This window comes from Pan troglodytes, chromosome 6 (genome assembly GCF_028858775.2).
Source record: "Pan troglodytes isolate AG18354 chromosome 6, NHGRI_mPanTro3-v2.0_pri, whole genome shotgun sequence".
NCBI lineage: Eukaryota > Metazoa > Chordata > Mammalia > Primates > Hominidae > Pan > Pan troglodytes.
In genome coordinates, this window is record NC_072404.2 from 144,250,394 (window position 1) to 144,268,572 (window position 18,179).

At 51.9% G+C, this 18,179-nt stretch overlaps 1 protein-coding gene across 10 annotated transcripts in view; it reads right to left on the reverse strand.

Annotated features, from left to right (window-relative positions):
- Positions 1-18,179, reverse strand: part of KCP (kielin cysteine rich BMP regulator) — a 41,432-nt gene that overhangs the window by 19,500 nt on the left and 3,753 nt on the right. For 7 of the 10 annotated variants that reach the window (XM_016958135.4, XM_016958134.4, XM_016958133.4 and 4 more), the window contains exons 3-21: positions 17,067-17,256; positions 16,904-16,980; positions 16,082-16,166; positions 13,873-13,955; positions 13,544-13,637; positions 12,593-12,675; positions 4,055-4,148; positions 3,831-3,910; positions 3,661-3,754; positions 3,245-3,330; positions 3,092-3,173; positions 2,724-2,876; positions 2,543-2,649; positions 2,369-2,462; positions 1,506-1,679; positions 1,311-1,393; positions 1,045-1,138; positions 765-956; positions 209-379 (exon numbers count right to left, since the gene is read on the reverse strand). In XM_016958135.4, coding sequence (XP_016813624.3) covers positions 209-379; positions 765-956; positions 1,045-1,138; positions 1,311-1,393; positions 1,506-1,679; positions 2,369-2,462; positions 2,543-2,649; positions 2,724-2,876; positions 3,092-3,173; positions 3,245-3,330; positions 3,661-3,754; positions 3,831-3,910; positions 4,055-4,148; positions 12,593-12,675; positions 13,544-13,637; positions 13,873-13,955; positions 16,082-16,166; positions 16,904-16,980; positions 17,067-17,256 — 2,116 coding nt within the window. Of the gene's footprint in view, positions 1-208; positions 380-764; positions 957-1,044; positions 1,139-1,310; positions 1,394-1,505; positions 1,680-2,368; positions 2,463-2,542; positions 2,650-2,723; positions 2,877-3,091; positions 3,174-3,244; positions 3,365-3,660; positions 3,755-3,830; positions 3,912-4,054; positions 4,149-12,592; positions 12,676-13,543; positions 13,638-13,872; positions 13,956-16,081; positions 16,167-16,903; positions 16,981-17,066; positions 17,257-18,179 lie in introns of those variants that run through there. The other 3 variants (XM_054656270.2, XM_054656272.2, XM_054656271.2) reach the window with 3 other exon arrangements.

The window sequence follows — 18,179 nt, forward strand, 5'->3', positions numbered from 1 at the left end:
GTCTTGAACTCCTGGGCTCAAGCGATCCTCCTGCCTCAGCCTCCCAAATTGTTGGGGTCACAGGCTTCAGCTAGGGCTCCCAGCCTCGGGGCTTTTTCTTACTGTAATAAATATTTTAGATCCACCCTAGGGCAGTAAAGATTATTCTGACCCAGCCCTCTGGTCCCCCGCATCCCACCCCAGCAGCTCCCTATCCCATGACCCTCACCATCACAGTCAGGGCAGCAGTCGCCCCTGGCAGGGAAGGGGCACAGTGCAGGGGCACATGCCCTGGGCTCGCAGCTCACGCTGCCCTCCCAGCAAAGGCAGAGGTGGCAGGCAGCAGTGGGCGATGGGAAGCGCTCCCCACTGGCAAACTCCTTCCCCTGGTACAGGCAGCCTGGGGAGAAGGGCAGGGGCTGGGGGGCCGTGGGGACTGGAGGGTTGTGGGGACTTGGTGGTCGTGGGATTGAGGGGCGTGGAGGATGGGTGTCGTGGGGGCCGTGGGGGCTGGGGGTCGTGGGGGCTGGGGGTCCGTGAGGGCGGGGAGGCCGTGGGCTCCGTGGAGGCTGAGGTCCGTGGAGGATGGGTGTCGTGGGGGGCTGGGGCCGTGGGGGATGGAGGGCCGTGCCGGCTGGCTCCCAGGCCGTGCTGACCGGACACTACATTCCTAACAAGATCCCCGACGTGGGCGGAGCGGGCCTGGAGGAAGGGGACTGGGCAGGGCGCTCCGGGGCGGGGCGGCAGGACGCGGGTGGCCGGGAGGGGCACCGCCAGGGCGTTACCGTCGCAGGAGGGGCAGCAAGGCCCCTGGCGCGGGTGCGCGCAGGGCGCGGGCGGGCAGGGCAGCCGCTGGCAGGACACGGAGCCGTCGAGGCAGAGGCAGCGGCGGCAGGGATCGCCGGGCGGGGAGAAGTACTCCTGGTGGCGGGCGGGGGCCGCGCCGGGCCGTGGGCAGCCGGCGGAGGCTGGGGCGGCTGCGGCGAGAGAGCGCATCAAAGGGGCCCAGGAACAGGCCTCCGAGGGGACCCCCAGTGAGGAGCAGCCGAGGGGTGCGGCCCCTACCTGGGCACTGCGGGCAGCACTCTCCCGGCAGCAGGACAGGCTCTGGACAGGGCAGCGGCGCGCAGCGGCGGGCCAGGCACTGCACGTTGCCGCTCTACGGACCGACAGACGCACCACGGGTCAGTGGGTTAGTTGGGGGAGGCCGAGGAGACCCCTCCCACCCAGTGCCACCAGGTCCCACCCCTCCCACCTGGGCGGGCCTCTCCTGGCCTCTGCAAGTCCTGCCTCCACTCCCCTGGGCTCCTCCCACCCAGGTGCAGACTCACCAGACAGCGACACAGACGGCAGGGGTCAGAGGGGTGGGGGAAGTCCGCTCCGCTGGGGTACTCTTTCCCGCCAAAGGCACAGCCTGGGGGAGGGAGCGGCTATAGCCTGGGAGAGGGCGACTGCCCCAGGGCGTGCTGCCTTCCGAGGGCCACGCCATCCCATCCCAGAAGGCCGCCGTGACCCGCCCACCTCACCGCTGCAGTCGTTCGGGCAGCAGGTCCCAGGCAGCGGATGGGCACAGGGGGCCCTGGGGCAGGCGCGAGGCTGGCAGTGGGCATGACCTTCCTGGCATCGGCACTCCTGGCAGGGGTCTCGGGGGTGGGAGAAGCTCTCGCCGTCCACAAACACCTCTTCATCCAGGATGCAGTCTGGGCAGTGGACAGTGGGGGCAGGTATGAGGGCAAAGCCTGACAGTCCCTCCAGCCCTGGAGTCCAGAGCCGCCACGCAAGTACCCACTTGGAAGGTGACTCGAGGGGAAAGAGGAGGAAGTGGCCATGTGCACAGGCATGTGTATCGTTGTGAGCACACATGAGTGTGTGTGCGCATTGGGGGTCATTCACCTGCAGGCAGATGTGTGTCTCTGAGGGGAAGAAGGGGAGTGCTTACACACGTGTGTACCTGTGTTTGACACACGCCCTCACACAGACTCTCTATGCGGGCAGGGACGTGTCCCATGCATCCCAGCACCCGGCCTCCTACGTGGCAGGCTCAAGTGCCTGCTCATGAACCTGTGTTATCCAGGTAGATACATGGGTTTACCTGGGGGGTAGGGGGGTGGGGGCCCTAGCGTGGTGGTGGTGGGGGGGGCAGTAGTTACTAGAAGAGGAAATGGAGCATGGGAGGAGAGGGTGGTGTAGGTACAGGCAGGAATAAACAAATCTCTCTACTCTCCCTCCCACCCACACCCCGTGAGTTCCAGAGAGTTCTAAGCTCTGAAACAAGACTGAAACCATTCAGAAGGCCATTGCTTTCTAAGGTACCTGTTAGGCCCATGGGGCTGTGGGACAGCAGCCTCTGGGGCCCTGATTCCCTCAGGCCCAGTGAGTGCCCACATACCTGGGCACCTGGGGCAACACTGGCCTGGTCCACTCTGGGGCCTGGCACAGGTCGTGGGAGGGCAGTCAACCAAGGAGCATGTCACAGTTCCATCCTGCGAGAGAGCAGGGGAGAGAGCAATCGGGGCATGCCCAGGAGGGGCTCAGCAGGGCAGCAGCAAGGCTGGGCAGCTACCTGACAGTGGCAGGCATGGCAAGGGCTGTCTGCATCCGTGAAGTTCTGCCCATTGGCATACACTTGGCTGTGGTAAGTGCAGCTGTCACAGCTGGGGCAGCAGGCACCTGGGTGGGGCAGGCTGGTCAGGGTGAGCTGGGTAATGCAGGGGAAGAAAGCCAGGATCAGCCCAGGCACTCACCAGGGGGCTGGGTGGGGTGCTGGCAGGGGGCTGGGGGGCAGAGCACAGCCCCGCACTCGGGTACCCCATCTTGACAGATGCAGGCGGTGCAGGGCCGACCATCAGGCTCCCACTGGACTCCCTCAGCAAACTCCTCTCCATCCAGCTCACAGGCTGTAGTAAGGGGGCTGTCACATGGCAGCCTGCACACCTCCCACCCATCCCTGTCCTTCCCAGGACACAGGGACCCCACCTTCGCCATCCCCACTGACACTGTAGAATGGCTAGTGGACTTAGCAACCCGTACCCCGTCCTGGGAAGGAGCACCCTCCTTCTGCAGCCCTCAGAGGCAGCGCCCATAGCAGCTGCTCCTCCCCCCTCACACACACCTGGGCAGAGCTGGAGGCCAGAGGCAGGCAGGGCACAGGGGGTGACTGGGCACTCCTGCTCCTCACAGGAGACCTCGCCAGCCTAGGAGGGAAGCAGGTGAGACACCCTGAAGGAATGAGGCAGATCTGGGTGTGAGCGGAGGGACCGCCTACCTGGCAGGAGCAGCGGACACACAGGCCCCGCTCTTGGAGTCTGAAGGTCTCCTGGCTCTGATACTGGTGTCCCTGGTACTCACAGCCTGGATGGGATGACAGGGGCGTGGGGGTATAGGGCTGGAGGCAGAGGGGAAGCTTCATGTCACCCTGAGGTGTCCAACCCCCACCCTGACAAAGAAGACCCAGCTGAGTTCTCCAGGGCGCCCTGCCAGCAGCCCCCTGCCCCCCCACAGCTATGCCACAGAAGCGCAGGCCCCAGCATGGTGCCAGTTTGCCATGAGAAGGTGTGGTGAGGACTCACTTTGGGAACAGGGGAAAAGGGGCTTAGGTCCAAGAGAAGCAAATCCCCCACACCTACAGCCTCTCTACAGCCAAGGCCTGCCCCTCCCGCAGAGACCCCGGCCCCCACTCACCATCGCAGACAGGGCAGCACTGCCCAGGGATCCTGCCTGGGTGTCTGCAGGGCACTGGCGGGCAGGGCAGAGGCTCACACTGGACACTCCCATTCTGCCAACAGGGCCTGGTCAGCACGCCAGAGGCAGGCCCCGGAGCCAGGCCCTCCCCGCCAGGCAGCCACACTCACAGCACAGCGGCAGTGCGAGCAGGGGTCCCCTGAGCCCACAGGCTCCCCGCTGCGGTGCTCCCGCCCGTTTAGGAAACAGCCTGTTGGGAAGGGGGGCCTAAGATGTTCCTCAGGGGCCCCTCCCCGCCGTCTCCTGGCCTTCATGGGCCCCCGAGCAGGGCCACCCATCAGTTTTCTCCAGGTTGCCCACCATGGTCAGGTCCCTGCCCTACCCACCGACTCACCATCGCACACAGGGCAGCAGGTGCCTGGGAGGGGCCGGGCTGGGTATGGACACAGGCTGGCACATTCTCGCTGGCGGCACTGGATGTGACCCTCCTGGTGGGGAGAATGAACAGGGGAAGGGGCCGACAGGGCTCAACTGAGAGGTGGAAATGGCATTAGAATCCCAGCTATCCACTTATTAGATGTGTTTATGGGTTGAATTGTGTGTCCCCGCCCCCAAATCCATATGTTGAACTCCTCACCCCCAGCACCTCAGCCTGTTACACTATTTGGAAACAGGGTCATTGCAGATGTAATTAGTTAAGATGAGGTCATACTGGAGCAGGATGGGTCCCTAATCCAATATAACTAGTATCTTTTTTTTTGAGATGATAAAAAAGACTTGCTGATAAAACAAGTTGCAGGTTTGCAGGTTGCCGGTTGAGATGGAGTTTCGCTCTTGTTGCCCAGGCTGGAATGCAATGGTGTGATCTCAGCTCACTGTAACCTCCACCTCCTGGGTTCAAGCGATTCTCCTGCCTCAGCCTCCCAAGTAGCTGGGATTACAGGCACGCACCACCACGCCCAGCTAATTTTTTATATTTTTAGTAGAGATGGGGTTTCACCATGTTGGCCAGGCTGGTCTCAAACTCCTGGCCTCAGGTGATCCACCTGTCTTGGTCTCCCAAAGTGCTGGGTTTACAGGTGTGAGCCACTGTTCCAGGCAATATCCTTCTAAAAAGGGGAAATTCACACACAGACACACACAGGGAGAACGGTATGGAAAAGAGAAGGCAGAGGTTCAGGTGCTGCAGAAGCCAAGGAATGCCAGAGATCACCAGCAAATCACCAGAAGCGAGGGCAGAGGCTGGAGCAGATTCCTCCTCACAGTCCCAGAAGGAACCCTCCCACACCTTGATCTCACACTTCTGGCCTCCAGAACTGTGAGAGAATATATTTACGTTGTTCAAGACACCCAGTATGCACTTATGCACTTTGTTACAGCAGCCCAGGAAACTCATACAGATACATAAACTAGCATGTCACTTAAGCTCTCTGTGACTCAGTTTACTCGTCTGAAAAAAAAATGGACCTGAAAAAATAGTCCTGTTCTCATAGGCTTGTTGTGGGATGAAAGGAAACAAGGGGTCTGGTGTGGCATCTACCTCTAGAAGCTGGTACTTAGCATGGTGGCTACTGCCACTACCCCATGGCCTGACCCCAAAAGACCCCATGCCTTGAATTCACACCCACATCACTGGGCTCACTGCCTCCAGCCCCATCAGGGTCTGAGCAGCCAATGACTTCTCATGGGTGGGGAGAGGGAGGACGTGGTTGTGTCAGAGGTGTTTGAACCAAAGCAACTCCATCTTGAATAGGGGCTAGGTAAAATGAGGCTGAGACCTACTGGACTGTATTCCCAGATGGTTAGGCATTCTAAGTCACAGGATGACAAAAGAGGTCGGCACAAAATACAGATCATAAAGACCTTGCTGATAGAACAGGTTGCAGCCAAAACCCACCAAAACCAAGATGGCAATGAGAGTGACCTCTGGTCGTCCTCACTGCTACACTCCCATCAGTGCCAAGACAGTTTACAAATGCCATGGCAATGTCAGGAAGTTACCCTATGTGGTCTAGAAGGGGGCATCATGAATAATCCACCCCTTGTTTAGCATATCATCAATAAATAACCATAAAAATGGGCAACCAGCAGCCCTCAGGGCTGCTCTGTCTATGGAGTAGCCATTCTTTTACTCCTTTACTTTTCTAATAAACTTGCTTTCACTTTATAGACTCACCCTGAATTTTTTCTTGTGCAACATCCAAGAACCCTTTCTTGGGGTCTGGATCAGGACTCCTTTCCTGTAACATCTTTCTGGAGACCACTGAAGGGATGATAGTGTGGAAACCCCCGACCCAAAGGCTAATTTTTGGTAAGTGGTGGGGTCTGGTAATATCTTTCTGGTGAGCCATGGAAGGGACAATACTGAAGAAACCCCCCGACCAGAAGGAAATAGGCTGCAGCACTGACTGGCGGACTGTGGGTAAGTGGGGTGCATATACCCGGGTAAATAATGGGATTGGGTTAGAGGCCCAACTTAGGGGAGTTAGAGGCCTCTCTTAATAAAAGGCAAGGATGCTTGATGGACCTTGGGATAGAGGCCCAACTGGGGAGGGTTACAGTCCCTTCTAATATTTAGAGGGTTAGAGGCCCCTCTGGGTAAAATCCCTCCCGGTTAAGAATGGGTTTGGCACTACGGGATGTTAACTGCTATTCTCTTGGGATTAATCTGCCTTGTACTCTTTGCTGACGGCTATGGGTGACAGGATTAGGCAAGTACAGGATCATGGGACATGCGGAGCTTTTTCCTCCCTAAAAGGGAAAACTTAAGAGCTAATAGGACTGCCAAAAAAGATCCCTCCATGGCCGGTCGCGGTGGCTCACACCTGTAATCCCAGCACTTTGGGAGGCCGAGGAGGGTGGATCACGAGGTCAAGAGATTGAGACCATCCTGGCCAACACGGTGAAACTCCGTCTCTACTAAAAATACAAAAATTAGCTGGGCGTGGTGGCACACGCCTGTAGTCCCAGCTACTTGGGAGGGTGAGGCAGGAGAATCACTTGAAACCGGGAGGCAGAAGTTGCAGTGAGCTGAGATGGCGCCATTTCACTCCAGCCTGGCGACAGAGCAAGATTCCATCTCAAAAAAAAAAAAAAATTCCCTTCTCTACCGATACACAGCTACCCAAACTTTTGAGCAATAGGTGGGTCTTTCTCTGGCCTCCCTGAGCACTTTGCCTTTCCCACTGTGCCTCAGGCAATGTGTCCCCCTGTGCCCTCCACTGCAAGCTGGGTGAATGAATAGTAATAATCACTGTTTATTTCCTCTGCAAACTTTTGATTAATGGAAAAGAAAAATGTGTGAGCTAGTCTTAAGCTATAGTGAATCTGGTATGCTTTGTGTGTCTTTCTGTATTGTTCTGTCATAAAGAAAGGTACCTTAGAATAGAACACAGGCTTAGGACACCTGTAAGCCTGCTTTGCAAGACAGCCCAGCAAACTTGTCAGTTACAAACTTTGCTGCAAGTCCCTGAAAAATAACTGGATAAGGTTTCCCTCGTCTTGTATGTCCTTGGGAACTTGACCTTGTAACCACATGGCAGTACTTTCTCTTGGTCTCTGCCATCACAATGGTGACTTGGGTTCAGGGTTCAGCTCACAACTTAGAGGATGAGTCCTTTATCTTCTTTCGTCTGTGTATTTATATGTGTTGTGTGTGTGATGTTTATATAGAAAAGAGCTTTAACTAATTGGTTTAATAAGAGCTTAAATATTTTGTCAGAAAAGTAAAAAGTCTAATGCCTTTTAGTTCATGTGACTTAAGTAATCTTTGGGAAATAAGGACAGTTTTAAAGATTATTGATAAAATAAAAATATCTTCAAAAATGTAGACATTTGGTCTAAATTATGCAGGTCAGATATTAGGTTTGCTAAATGCTTTAAGGTCATAACCTGCTTCTTTGACTTTTGAAAATTATCCAATTTATTTTGGAGCTTTAGATTCTAGATAAGGCCTGGGGACATGTGGAATTAGCCATGTCTCCTAGCTATGCAAAGAAGGTTATAAAGCAAAGAGATTTTATATAAGAAAGGATCTTGTGTGGTAAACTCTTGTCCTAAAGTAAAATGACTGGTTGTTTAAAAAGAGGAATGTTTAGGACAAGTCAGAAAGTCCCAAGCATATTGTAGATTGTCTGTGTGAGTCATGAAAGAATTCATGAAAGGGAATTTATGCAAGAAATGTTGTACAATTTAAAGGTTGTTAGGCCTCCTAAATGTGTCATAAAATGCCACTGTGACTATTTTTTTCTTTTTTTTTTTGAGACAGTCTCACTGTTTTCACCCAGGCTGGAGTGCAATGGTGCGATCTTGGCTCACTGCAACCTCTGCCTCCTGGGTTCAAGCCAGTCTCCTGCCTCAGCTTCCTGAGTAGGTGGAAGTATAGGCATGCACCAGCATGCCCAGCTAATTTTTGTATTTTTAGTAGAGATGGGGTTTCACCATGTTGCCCAGGCTGGTCTCAAACCACTGACCTCAAGTGATCTGCCCACCTTGGCCTCCCAAAGTGCAGGGATTACAGGTGTGAACCACAGCACCCAGCCCCACTATGACTCTTAACTATACAACTTGCCTGCTTTACAGTTAGGTAAGGCCTGGGACATGTGGATTTTGCCACACCCCCTAGCTGTGCTGGAAAATGTCAGACCTTATTCTGCACTTCTGCCTGGTGTGTCCTAGGCTAGGCTCCACACCTAGTACATAGTTAAAATCCTGAACTTACCAAGGTTTTCACCAAAAGTAAAAGTTGCTAAGGATTAACACTGTAACATGTAATTGAGACTACTGAAAAAGCAGTTCTACATGCAAGGCATGTAAGAAAAGTAGAATGTGCTTTTGGTAAAAGATTATAAAAAGTCATGGGAATGTGGGTTTCTAGCCTAAGTTTAGAGAGTTAAAGGATTGTTTTAAGTTAGATAGAATAAAGCTGAAGGTTTGAGCAAGTTGTGGAAGGTTTGTGAAAAATTAATCTTGTAAAAGAAATTGTGTGTGAACATATTGGTTAAAGTTAAAGGGGTATTATTCAGTTTTTCTGTAAATTGAGCATTGGAATAAAAGTACAACAGGTTTTTCTTAAAGCAAAACCTGCTTGTAATCTGCTCTTTAACAAAAATTTGTAAAGGGTTATAAAACATTTATAAAAATCTTACCATAAACTGATTAAGAAATATATTTGTCTATAAGGTTTTATTAAGAATTGGGTTTGACATCAATAATGCACCCATGCAACAGTGACATTTGGCTTATTTGGTATAAAAGTCATATGGGAAGTATTGTCAAATATGAAATGGTATTTGGTTTTCTTTGGGCTGTATTTGTATAAATGTGTTACTGGTATGTGTTCCAAAATTATAAGAAACTCCTATAATGCTGATATGACTTAGTGTATGTTATTAATAATTATAATTGTTATGTGAAATTATTATATGCCACAAGAGTAACCAAATTTCCTTATCAATTGTGGCTTTAATAGCGGCTGTCCTAAAACTTTTTGCCATCCACAAACAATTGTTGTCTTGTTTTAACCCTCTTTAAAAGGTGGTTTTATAACCAACTATAGGACTTCAACAGGTGCTCTTAAATGCAGGTTTTCTGATAACTTTGGAGATTGTGACATCAGAATAGAAGAAAAAACTTTCAGAACTCAGAGAGCTGAGCTGAAATGTTCATGAGTATCAAACAGAAGTTAACTGCATGGACTCTGACATTATCTATTTGACTTTTTGCTCAAAACATTGCTGATCCTTTGTTTTGTTTTTCATAGTCAAGGACACTTTTTCTGAGCTATTTACAGCTTTTGGCAATTGAGTAAAGTACACTCCTGTGAACAAAATTGGAGCATATTTATTTCTCTCTACCTAATTTATCCAGAATTTGGAAACTATTTGTGAGTATTCTTAATTTATGGCAATATAGCTATTTGCATGAGTGCAATAAGAATCTGTTTTCTTTTGTAACAGGACACAATTGGAGAAACTGGCTATTTTACCAAGGCTTCGACTGGAATGGCATACTTTCCCTTAAGGAATCAAATTTGACTTGTAGAGCCAATAAATGCCCCTTGGAGAAACCAGCCTCATACCTTGCCTACACAGTCTCTGTACAGGGTTTCTGACCTGTGGTAAGTAAAGAATGTCACTTTCTAACAGGCCCAGGAGCCCCAAGTTATCTTGGAACCTCAAAAGGAGAGGAATTTACTCAACTCATAGGTATTTGAGGGCACAAACCCATGGCAAGGCTTGGCTCAAAAAAAAATCTTATCTGAGATTCTTTATGAAACAGAGTTCCATCAAAGCCAATTTCAAAGAGCTTATATAAAAAATTATTATTCTTGCGGCACTTTATACAAATAATCAGGCCAAATATAATAAAGCAAGTCAGTGTTACCATGATTAGTCTTTAGTAAAAATGGGAAACTAGAGACAGAAATATTATATTTTAAGAACTATGGTATACTTGTTATTAAATTCTAGTCTCAGCAGTTGTTTTTAAGTTTTTGCAATTTAGACTGACTGCTTGCTCCTGTGACCCAACCAGAGATCTCTGGCTGCTGCTCAAAAGAAACAAAAAGGACAGGTTATGTAAAAATCTGGAGTCAATATTCTAATTCTGGGCATGTACTGGAATCATCTAGCAACCCCATAACAGCTTGGTTCCAACAGTTGCCCAGTTCATGGAAAGCCTTCTGATTTAATTTACTTGAGATAATTTTACTGATTTTGCTTTACTCTTGTGGAATATATTTCTGTTGTACTCTTTGGGTAGGAATAAGGATAAGCTTACTCAATGTTTTCTTAAATTAAACTTTTATTAATCTTCCAGATATCAACTTTTGTTGGAACTCAGAGTTATGAATGGCCCTCGCCATGCTGATGCTTTCTGATTAAGCACCTCTGTACCCTGAACACAAGAGAGAGAGACCCTAACAGTTAGGCAGGAATATCATTGCCCCTATTCAGCCTGAAGAAATTACAAAAGATGGATTTTTGTCCCTCTGCACCCCTTAGGATCAAGGGTTCTCTTATAAAAGGGAGAGGGAAAATGTCAGAGGCATTTGAACCAGAGCAACTCCATCTTAAATAGGAGCTGGATAAAAATGAGGCTGAGACCTACTGGGCTGCATTCCCAGATGGTTAGGCATTCTAAGTCACAGGATGAGATAGGAGGTCAGCACAAGATATAGGTCATAAAGACCTTGCTGATAACACAGGTTGCAGTAAAGAAGCCAGCTAAATGCCACCAAAACCAAGATGGCGACGAGAGTGACCTCTGGTCGTCCTCACTGCTATACTCCCACCAGGGCCATGATAGTTTACAAATGCCATGGCAATGTCAGGAAGTTACCCTATATGGTCTAAAAAGGGGAGGCATGAATAATCCACTCCTTTTTTAGCATATCATCAAGAAATAACCATAAAAATGGGCAACCAGCAGCCCTCAGGGCTGCTCTGTCTATGGAGTAGCCATTCTTTTATTCCTCTACCTTCTTAATAAACTGCTTTCGGCTGGGCGTGGTGGCTCACGCCTGTAATCCCAGCACTGTGGGAGGCAGAGGGGGGCGGATCACGAGGTCAGGAGATCGAGACCATCCTGGCTAACACAGTGAAACCCTGTCTCTACTAAAAATACAAAAAATTAGCCAGGCGTGTTGGCGGGCTCCTGTAGTCCCAGCTACTCGGGATACGGAGGCAGGAGAATGGCGTGAACCTGGAAGGCGGAGCTTGCAGTGAGCCAAGATCACGCCACTGCACTCCAGCCTGGATGACAGAGCAAGACTCCGCCTCAAAAAAAAAAAATACATAAACTTGCTTTCACCTTACTCTATGGACTTGCCCTGAATTCTTTCTTGCGCGAGATCCAAGAACCCTCTTTTGGGGTCTGGATTGGGACCCCTTTCCTGTAACAATTGCAGTGGGGTTGGGTGCCCTGTAGCTTTCGCACAGAGTCCTTAGTCCTCAGCAAGCTGTCAGGAAGCTCCCATGAAACACAGCCCTCCTCAGGTGCCCCCACCTGGCCTTCACGGCTTACATGTCCCTACCTCCCCCAGGCTATTCCTTATATCTGGGGTACGTTCCCCTCTTTTTCCCTGCTCAAATCCTACTTACCCTTTGAGGCCTAAGTAAACACCACCCCTCCCATGAAGATGTTCTAGATCTGTGCTGCCCGGTAGAAATACAATGTTAACCACTTATGTCATTTTAAGTGCTCCAGCAAATGTTAATGTTTTTTAATTTTTTGAGACAAAGTCTTGCTATGTTGCCCAGGCTGATCTCAAACTCTTGGGCTCAAGTGATCCTCCTGCCTCAGCCTCCCAAGGTGCTGGGATCACAGTCATGAGCCACCATGCTCAGCCTCACAAATGTTTAAAAGTAAAACAAAACAGATGAAATTAATTTTAACAACATATTTCATTTGGTCCAATGTATCCAAACTGTTATTTCAACATGTAATCAACATATAATGGATTACTATTTTACATTCCCCTATTTCATAGGAAGTCTTTGAAATCTGGCATGTATTTTACACTTATGGCACACCTCATTTTGAACCTGGCCACATGTCAAGTGCTCGGTAGCCACAGGTAGTAGTGGCTGTGAATTGGACAGCACAGTTTTAGATGCCTCAGGTCAAACCGTGATTCCCCTACTCTGGAGCTTTTGCCGCTCGCCATATCCTGCCCGGTCTCCTTCTCTAACCTGTGAGCTCCTTGAGTTCATTCACTAACCCGGGCTGAGCACCTCTTGGGCTCAGAGCTGGGCACGCAGATGAGCTCTGCCCAGCCCCCGCCTGCACAGCCCCCAGCAGACAGCATCTAGGTCTTCTCCACTGGGTCCCCTCTCAAAACCTCTGCGAAGTACTCCATGGAATGAACAAATGAATACAGTGGGCCTGAGGGCAGGGAGGGGGACAGACCAGGAGCAGCCTCAGGACTCACCAGGCACCGGCAGATTCGGCAGGGGTCCCCAGGTGTTGTCCACTCTTGGCCATGTTCCCAGTGAGAGCCACCTTCTGTGCAGCCTAGGGTTGAGGGGTTGAGAAGAAGGAGGCCTGGTGGGAGCTGGCCTGGACCCCAGCCTCAGCCTGCCCACCCTCCTCGTCCACATGCCCTCTGAGGGCTCTCTCCCGAGCCAAGACTAGATGGGGTCAGATCTCTGCCTAAGATTCCCCAGTGGCTCCCAGTGCCCCAGGCAGGGTGAGGCCTCAGTTCCTTAGCCCGCCCTTTCTGGTCTTCCGTGGACAGAGCATAGCCACACCCATGTGCCCCACCTATCTCCGGCCCCTCATCACCTCTCACACCTTCCCAGCCAACATTGCACACTCACCCTCCGTGTCAGGGCCACGCCTGTGCTTGATTTCTCCCCTCTTCCTAGAAGGTTCACTGCCTTCCTCAGCCCTTCACCAAGCTAACTGCTCTTTATCCTTAAGGGCCACCTGGGGACCAGCTGCCTCCAGGACGCTTTCCCTCCTGTGCCCAGGCTGGCTTCGGTCTCCTTCCTCTGAATTCGCACACTAGCTGGTGCCTGCTTCTATTCCTGCCCTTGGCTGTTACAAGATTTTGCATTAGTGTATGACCCAGTGTCACACTCTAGTGGTCATCCCTGAGGGCTGACCCCATGTCTCATGATTGGGGAGCACAAAGTAGAAAGCAAACATTTATTAAGCTGCACTATGAGGCATGGAATATCATTATCTGCACCTTACACATGGGGAAATTGAGGAAGAGAGTCACATAAGCACTAGGTGACAATGGCAGAATTTGAGCTCAGGCATTCCATCTCCCCCATGGACCAAACCCACCGGAGGCCGGCAAGGTGGGCTCTGGAATTCAAGAAATGGCACGACAACCTACCTGTAGCTCTACCAGGGAGGGGCCAGGGGCTCTCACCTTGGCAGGTTGGGCAGCAGTGCCCAGGCCTCAGCACTGGCTCTGGGCAGGGGCTGGGCGGGCACTTCAGGGGCATGCAGTGAACTCGGCTCCTCTGTAAAGCACCAGTGGCTGTGAGGCTTCAGGTCTGGCTCCTGCAGAGGGCTGGGTGGGCGGGTGTTGGGCACCCTCGGAGGAGGGTGGCACAGGGCAGGGATGGAGGGAGAACCTAGCTGGCTCCACCTCTCGGGAGGCATGTGAGGGGGCTGGAGGAGTGGCAGGTAGGGCCCAGGGCAGGGCAGGTATCCAGGGAGGAGCAGGGCCTGGGCAGAGGGGACAGGTGGACTCACCAGGCAGGTGCACTGCAGACAAGGGTTGGAGCTGGACAGGAAGGTGCCCCCCTCCTCATAAAGCTGCCCCTCATAATCACAGCCTGGGAAGGTTGGCAGGATGACAAGTGGGTCACCAGGGAGCAGGGTGGGTGGACATCACTTGAGGTAAGGTATGACCCCAAGTAGGTACTGGACCCTTGGGGTTGAAGGGATGGCGGGGCAGGGCAGGAGGTCACTGGGCTGGCAGATAGGGCAGCACTCCCCAGGTGGGGTGCAGCTCTCCAAGCAGTTGAGCTCTGAACACGAGGGCCCCTGGCACTGCATGGCTCCTGCCTGCAGGGCAGACACTGAGCCAGCCCTCCCTTCCCCCACCATCCTCCCTCTTTCTCTCTCTCCTGCTCTCCCTCCTTGTCCCTTCCTGCTCCATCCCTCTCCTTTGCCAGAGCTGGCTTACTCTGCAGGCCTAGCAGGCTTCAGCCCTGATGCCTGGGCAGTGGCAGTAGCAGCCCTGCCTAGCCCCCACATTTGGGTTTGGCATGGCCAGGCTGGCAGTCTGCCCAGCAGCAGGGATGTGGGTGGTGGCTGATTCCTTTACCTGGCAGGTGCAGATGACACAGGGCTCTGGATGCCATGTTTCCCCAACCCCGTGGCCCCGGGGCAGCCCAGAAAACCAGGCCCAGACCCCCAAGTAAGAGACCCAAAGGACTGGGTGCCACATTAAAGGGGCACCATTCACGTGACAGACATCAGAGACTTTGATATTTACTACCCCTTTCCAGCAGATGGCAGTAAAGTGTCCGACAGGCACATCATCAGCATGGTTCCATTATTTTACAACAGATGGAAGTAGTGTCTTGAGGAAAGGGTGCCTTTTAAAATTTCACCAAAGATATCATATAGGCTAGCAGTGGCCCTGAGGCACCACGTGCCCTGAAGAGTGTGTGTGTGTGTGTGGGGGGGGGCGTTCGGGGTCTTTTCTTTGTGTGTCTTTTCTTTGAGATCCATCAACCCCCAAGATTTTAGTCCTCATCTCCAGCCAACACTCCAGGCTGCATTTCCAGACCCAACTGGTCTGAGTCCTTGTCCTACCTTTCTTACTATCAACTGAGACTCCTCTCTTGGAGGGGCTTCCAGATAAAATATAGGATGCCCAGTAAAATTTGAACTTCAGAAGAATAAGACATCAATTTTAGTATAAGAATGTCCCAAATATTGCATAGGATATACCTATACTAAAAACTTACATGCCGTTTATTGAAATTAAGATTTAACAAAGCATTCTAGACTTTCATTTACTAAATCTGGCAACACTATCACCTTATGAGCCAGTAACACCCCCCTGCATAGCCATGACCTCCTCTTCCTCCCAGCTCTCTTCATGTCCCCAGCACCACTGCTATCCTAGTGTCCCAAGCTCAGCCTCCACTATTCCAGGGGACCCAGCCAGTCATCGGCTCCTGCCCGTCCTTTAGAAACGTGCCCCTTTCTCCAGCCCACTGCCATCCCTGGCTCCATGCCTAGACAACTGCTGTCACAGCCCCGACGCCTCTGTCTGCATCTAGCCCTCACCAGGTGAATATTCCTCAAGCGCCCCCTTGACCATGCCACACGCTGCTTCAGCCTTCAATACCCCCCACTGCCCATAGAAAAAAGTCCTAATTGCATGGCTTACAGCAGCCTGTTCCCACTGGCCTTCCCACATGGACTTCCTGCAACCCACCTCTCTCCACCCTGTCCTTGTGCCCAGAGGAACCTCACGTACTCCTTCTCCTTCAGGTGAAACCCCACTTTCCCATGAAGACCCAGCTCAAAGGACCCATTGTCTGTAAAGGCCCCCTGACTGCCCAGCCTTGACGGGCTTCCCCTGCCTCCTCGCCCTCCTCTGGCAAAATACACACTGCACTGCCTTCTACACCTCCTCTTAATCTGCTCATTGGGTCTTCAATCTTGTGGTAGCTTGGCTATGAACTTATCTTCTCAACTAGATTGGAGGCTCCCTGAGGGCAGGAAAAAGATTTTGTGCCTGTTTCCCCATGGTCTCTGGCTCAGTCCCCGGCCAGAGCCAGTATTTGCTGATTTGCGCATGGGTTCTGCACTCCCCTGGCCACTGTCAGAGTGAGTGGGTAGGCACCCCTGGGCATGTCCCAGACTCACTGAGGTGGCAGGCTGTGTCTGTGGGCCAGAGAAGGCATGCAGGAGGTGGGGCTGAGGCTGGCAGGAGGCTGACCTGGCTCACAGTGCGGGCAGCATGCTCCTGGCTCAGGGCAGGGTCCTCTTGGGCATGGCTTCTGGTTGCAAGTGATGGTACCTTCCTGTGGGAGCAGACTGAGGTGGCTGCACAGACATCAGAGCCCTGGAGGGCAGGGCCTCTGGAAGTAAAACCTCAGCCCAGGCTGGGACATGTCATAGGGGCAAGAGGATGAGTTGGCTCTGTGGATGTGGGCTACCCTCTGTGTAAAGGCAGAAAAGAGACATCCCGCCCCCACTCCCATCGTCTCCTGATGCTCTTAACCCTAGGAAACCATCTCTTCCAGGTGCCAGCACATTCCCCAGAGAGGGGAGATCCTAGGAAGAAGAACGAAGACTTTCTCAGGGAGGAAGGAGGAAGGAAAGACTGGGGGAAGGTGGATGTGGCACCTGGTGAGGGAGAATAGGCAGGCCAGGGGGTTCCGAAGTAGAAGATGGGCAGTGGAAGAGTGGGAGGTGATATAGGAGGACAAGCAACTATTAAGTTGGTGCAAAAGTAATTGCGGTTTTTGCCATTAAAAGTCATGTCAAAAACCGCAATTACTTTTGCACCAACCTAATACATTCTCTGCCCTCCATGCCACTGTTGGCCAGGTCTGAATTGAGTGGCTTGGGGACCCCCCAGTGTCCGTGGGCATTGAGCTCCTTTTCCTACTCGGAATCAACTGAAAGCCACCGTGGCAAGGTGTGGGAGTGGCAGGCAGAGCCCATTATGCGACATCTTGAGTGCCACGCTGCAGTGACAGGTAGCTGAAGAGAGGCAGACAGGTGAGGGATATCCAGGTGGGTCCTGGGAGCTTACCAGACAGCGGCAGGTGGTGCAGGCATCTGGGGAGAAGGTCTCCCCGTTGCCGTAGGTCTGGCCATTTTGGCTGCAGCCTGAGGAGACAGCAGTGTCACTCAAGCACCCCATGCCATCTGCAGGTCTTTAGGTGGCCCCAGTGGGCGGATAGGGTGGCACTTACCCCTGCAATGGGGCAGGTGTGCTTGGGGGCCACAGCGAGCGGCCCCATCCTGGCAGATGCAGGCTGTGCAGGCGTCAGGCTCCCAGTGTGCCCCCTCGGGCCAGGCACGCCCCAGCCCCCAGCACTGGGGAGATGCAGGGTGGCACTCACAGGACTCCAGCTGCCTCACCCTCGTCTGCAGGTCCTTATTCTGGAGGAAGGAGATGGAATAGCAGGCACTGGCTCAGCTTCCCCCACCATCTCCAGTAGAGATGAGGGGTGTGAAAATGAGGCAGGATGAGAAAGAAGTTCACCAATTCCAGAGCAGAGATGGGTCCCCCTCGGTCAGCATCCAGCTCGAATGATCACCATTCTCAGGGGGGCACGGGCCCCAATCTCTCCTTTGGACAAAATGGGGACCCAACCCTTGCCCCAAGAATTAAAGACATCTTTACCCATCCAAAATATTTTTGATGATGCCTTATATAGAATGCATTCCATAACATTCCCCAAATACATGGAGCAGTACGAAACACGAACTGACAAAACAAATAGCCTGGAGGTTCTTCATTTGCATGAAAGAATCAATGTTAAGAATTGTTCTGGCCAGGCCTGGTGGCTCACACCTGTAATCCCAGCACTTGGAGAGGCTGAGGCGGGCAGATCACCTAAGGTCAGGAGTTCGAGACCAGCCTGGCCAACGTGGTGAAATCCTATCTCTACTAAAAACACAAAAATTAGCCGGGCATGGTGGTGCACACTTGTAGTCCCAACTACTCAGGAGGCTGAAGCATAAGAATCACTTGAACCCAGGAGGCAGAGGTTGCAGGGAGCTGAGATTGTGCCACTGCACTCCAGCCTGGGTGACACATGGTGACTCCATCTCAAAAAAAAAAAAGAGAAAGAGAGAAGGATGGAAGGAAGGAAGGAAGGAAAAGAAAGAAAGAAAAAAAAGAAAGGAAGGAAGGAAAGAAGAAAGGAAGAAAGAAAGAAAGAAAGAAAGAAAGAAAGAAAGAAAGAAAGAAAGAAAGAAAGAATTGTTCAGATAAGAGCTCTATTTTAGGCTCCCCCCTCCAAGCCTAACTCCTTCTCTCCCTCCCACTATGAGAAGCCCTCCCTACCCAATGCAAACCA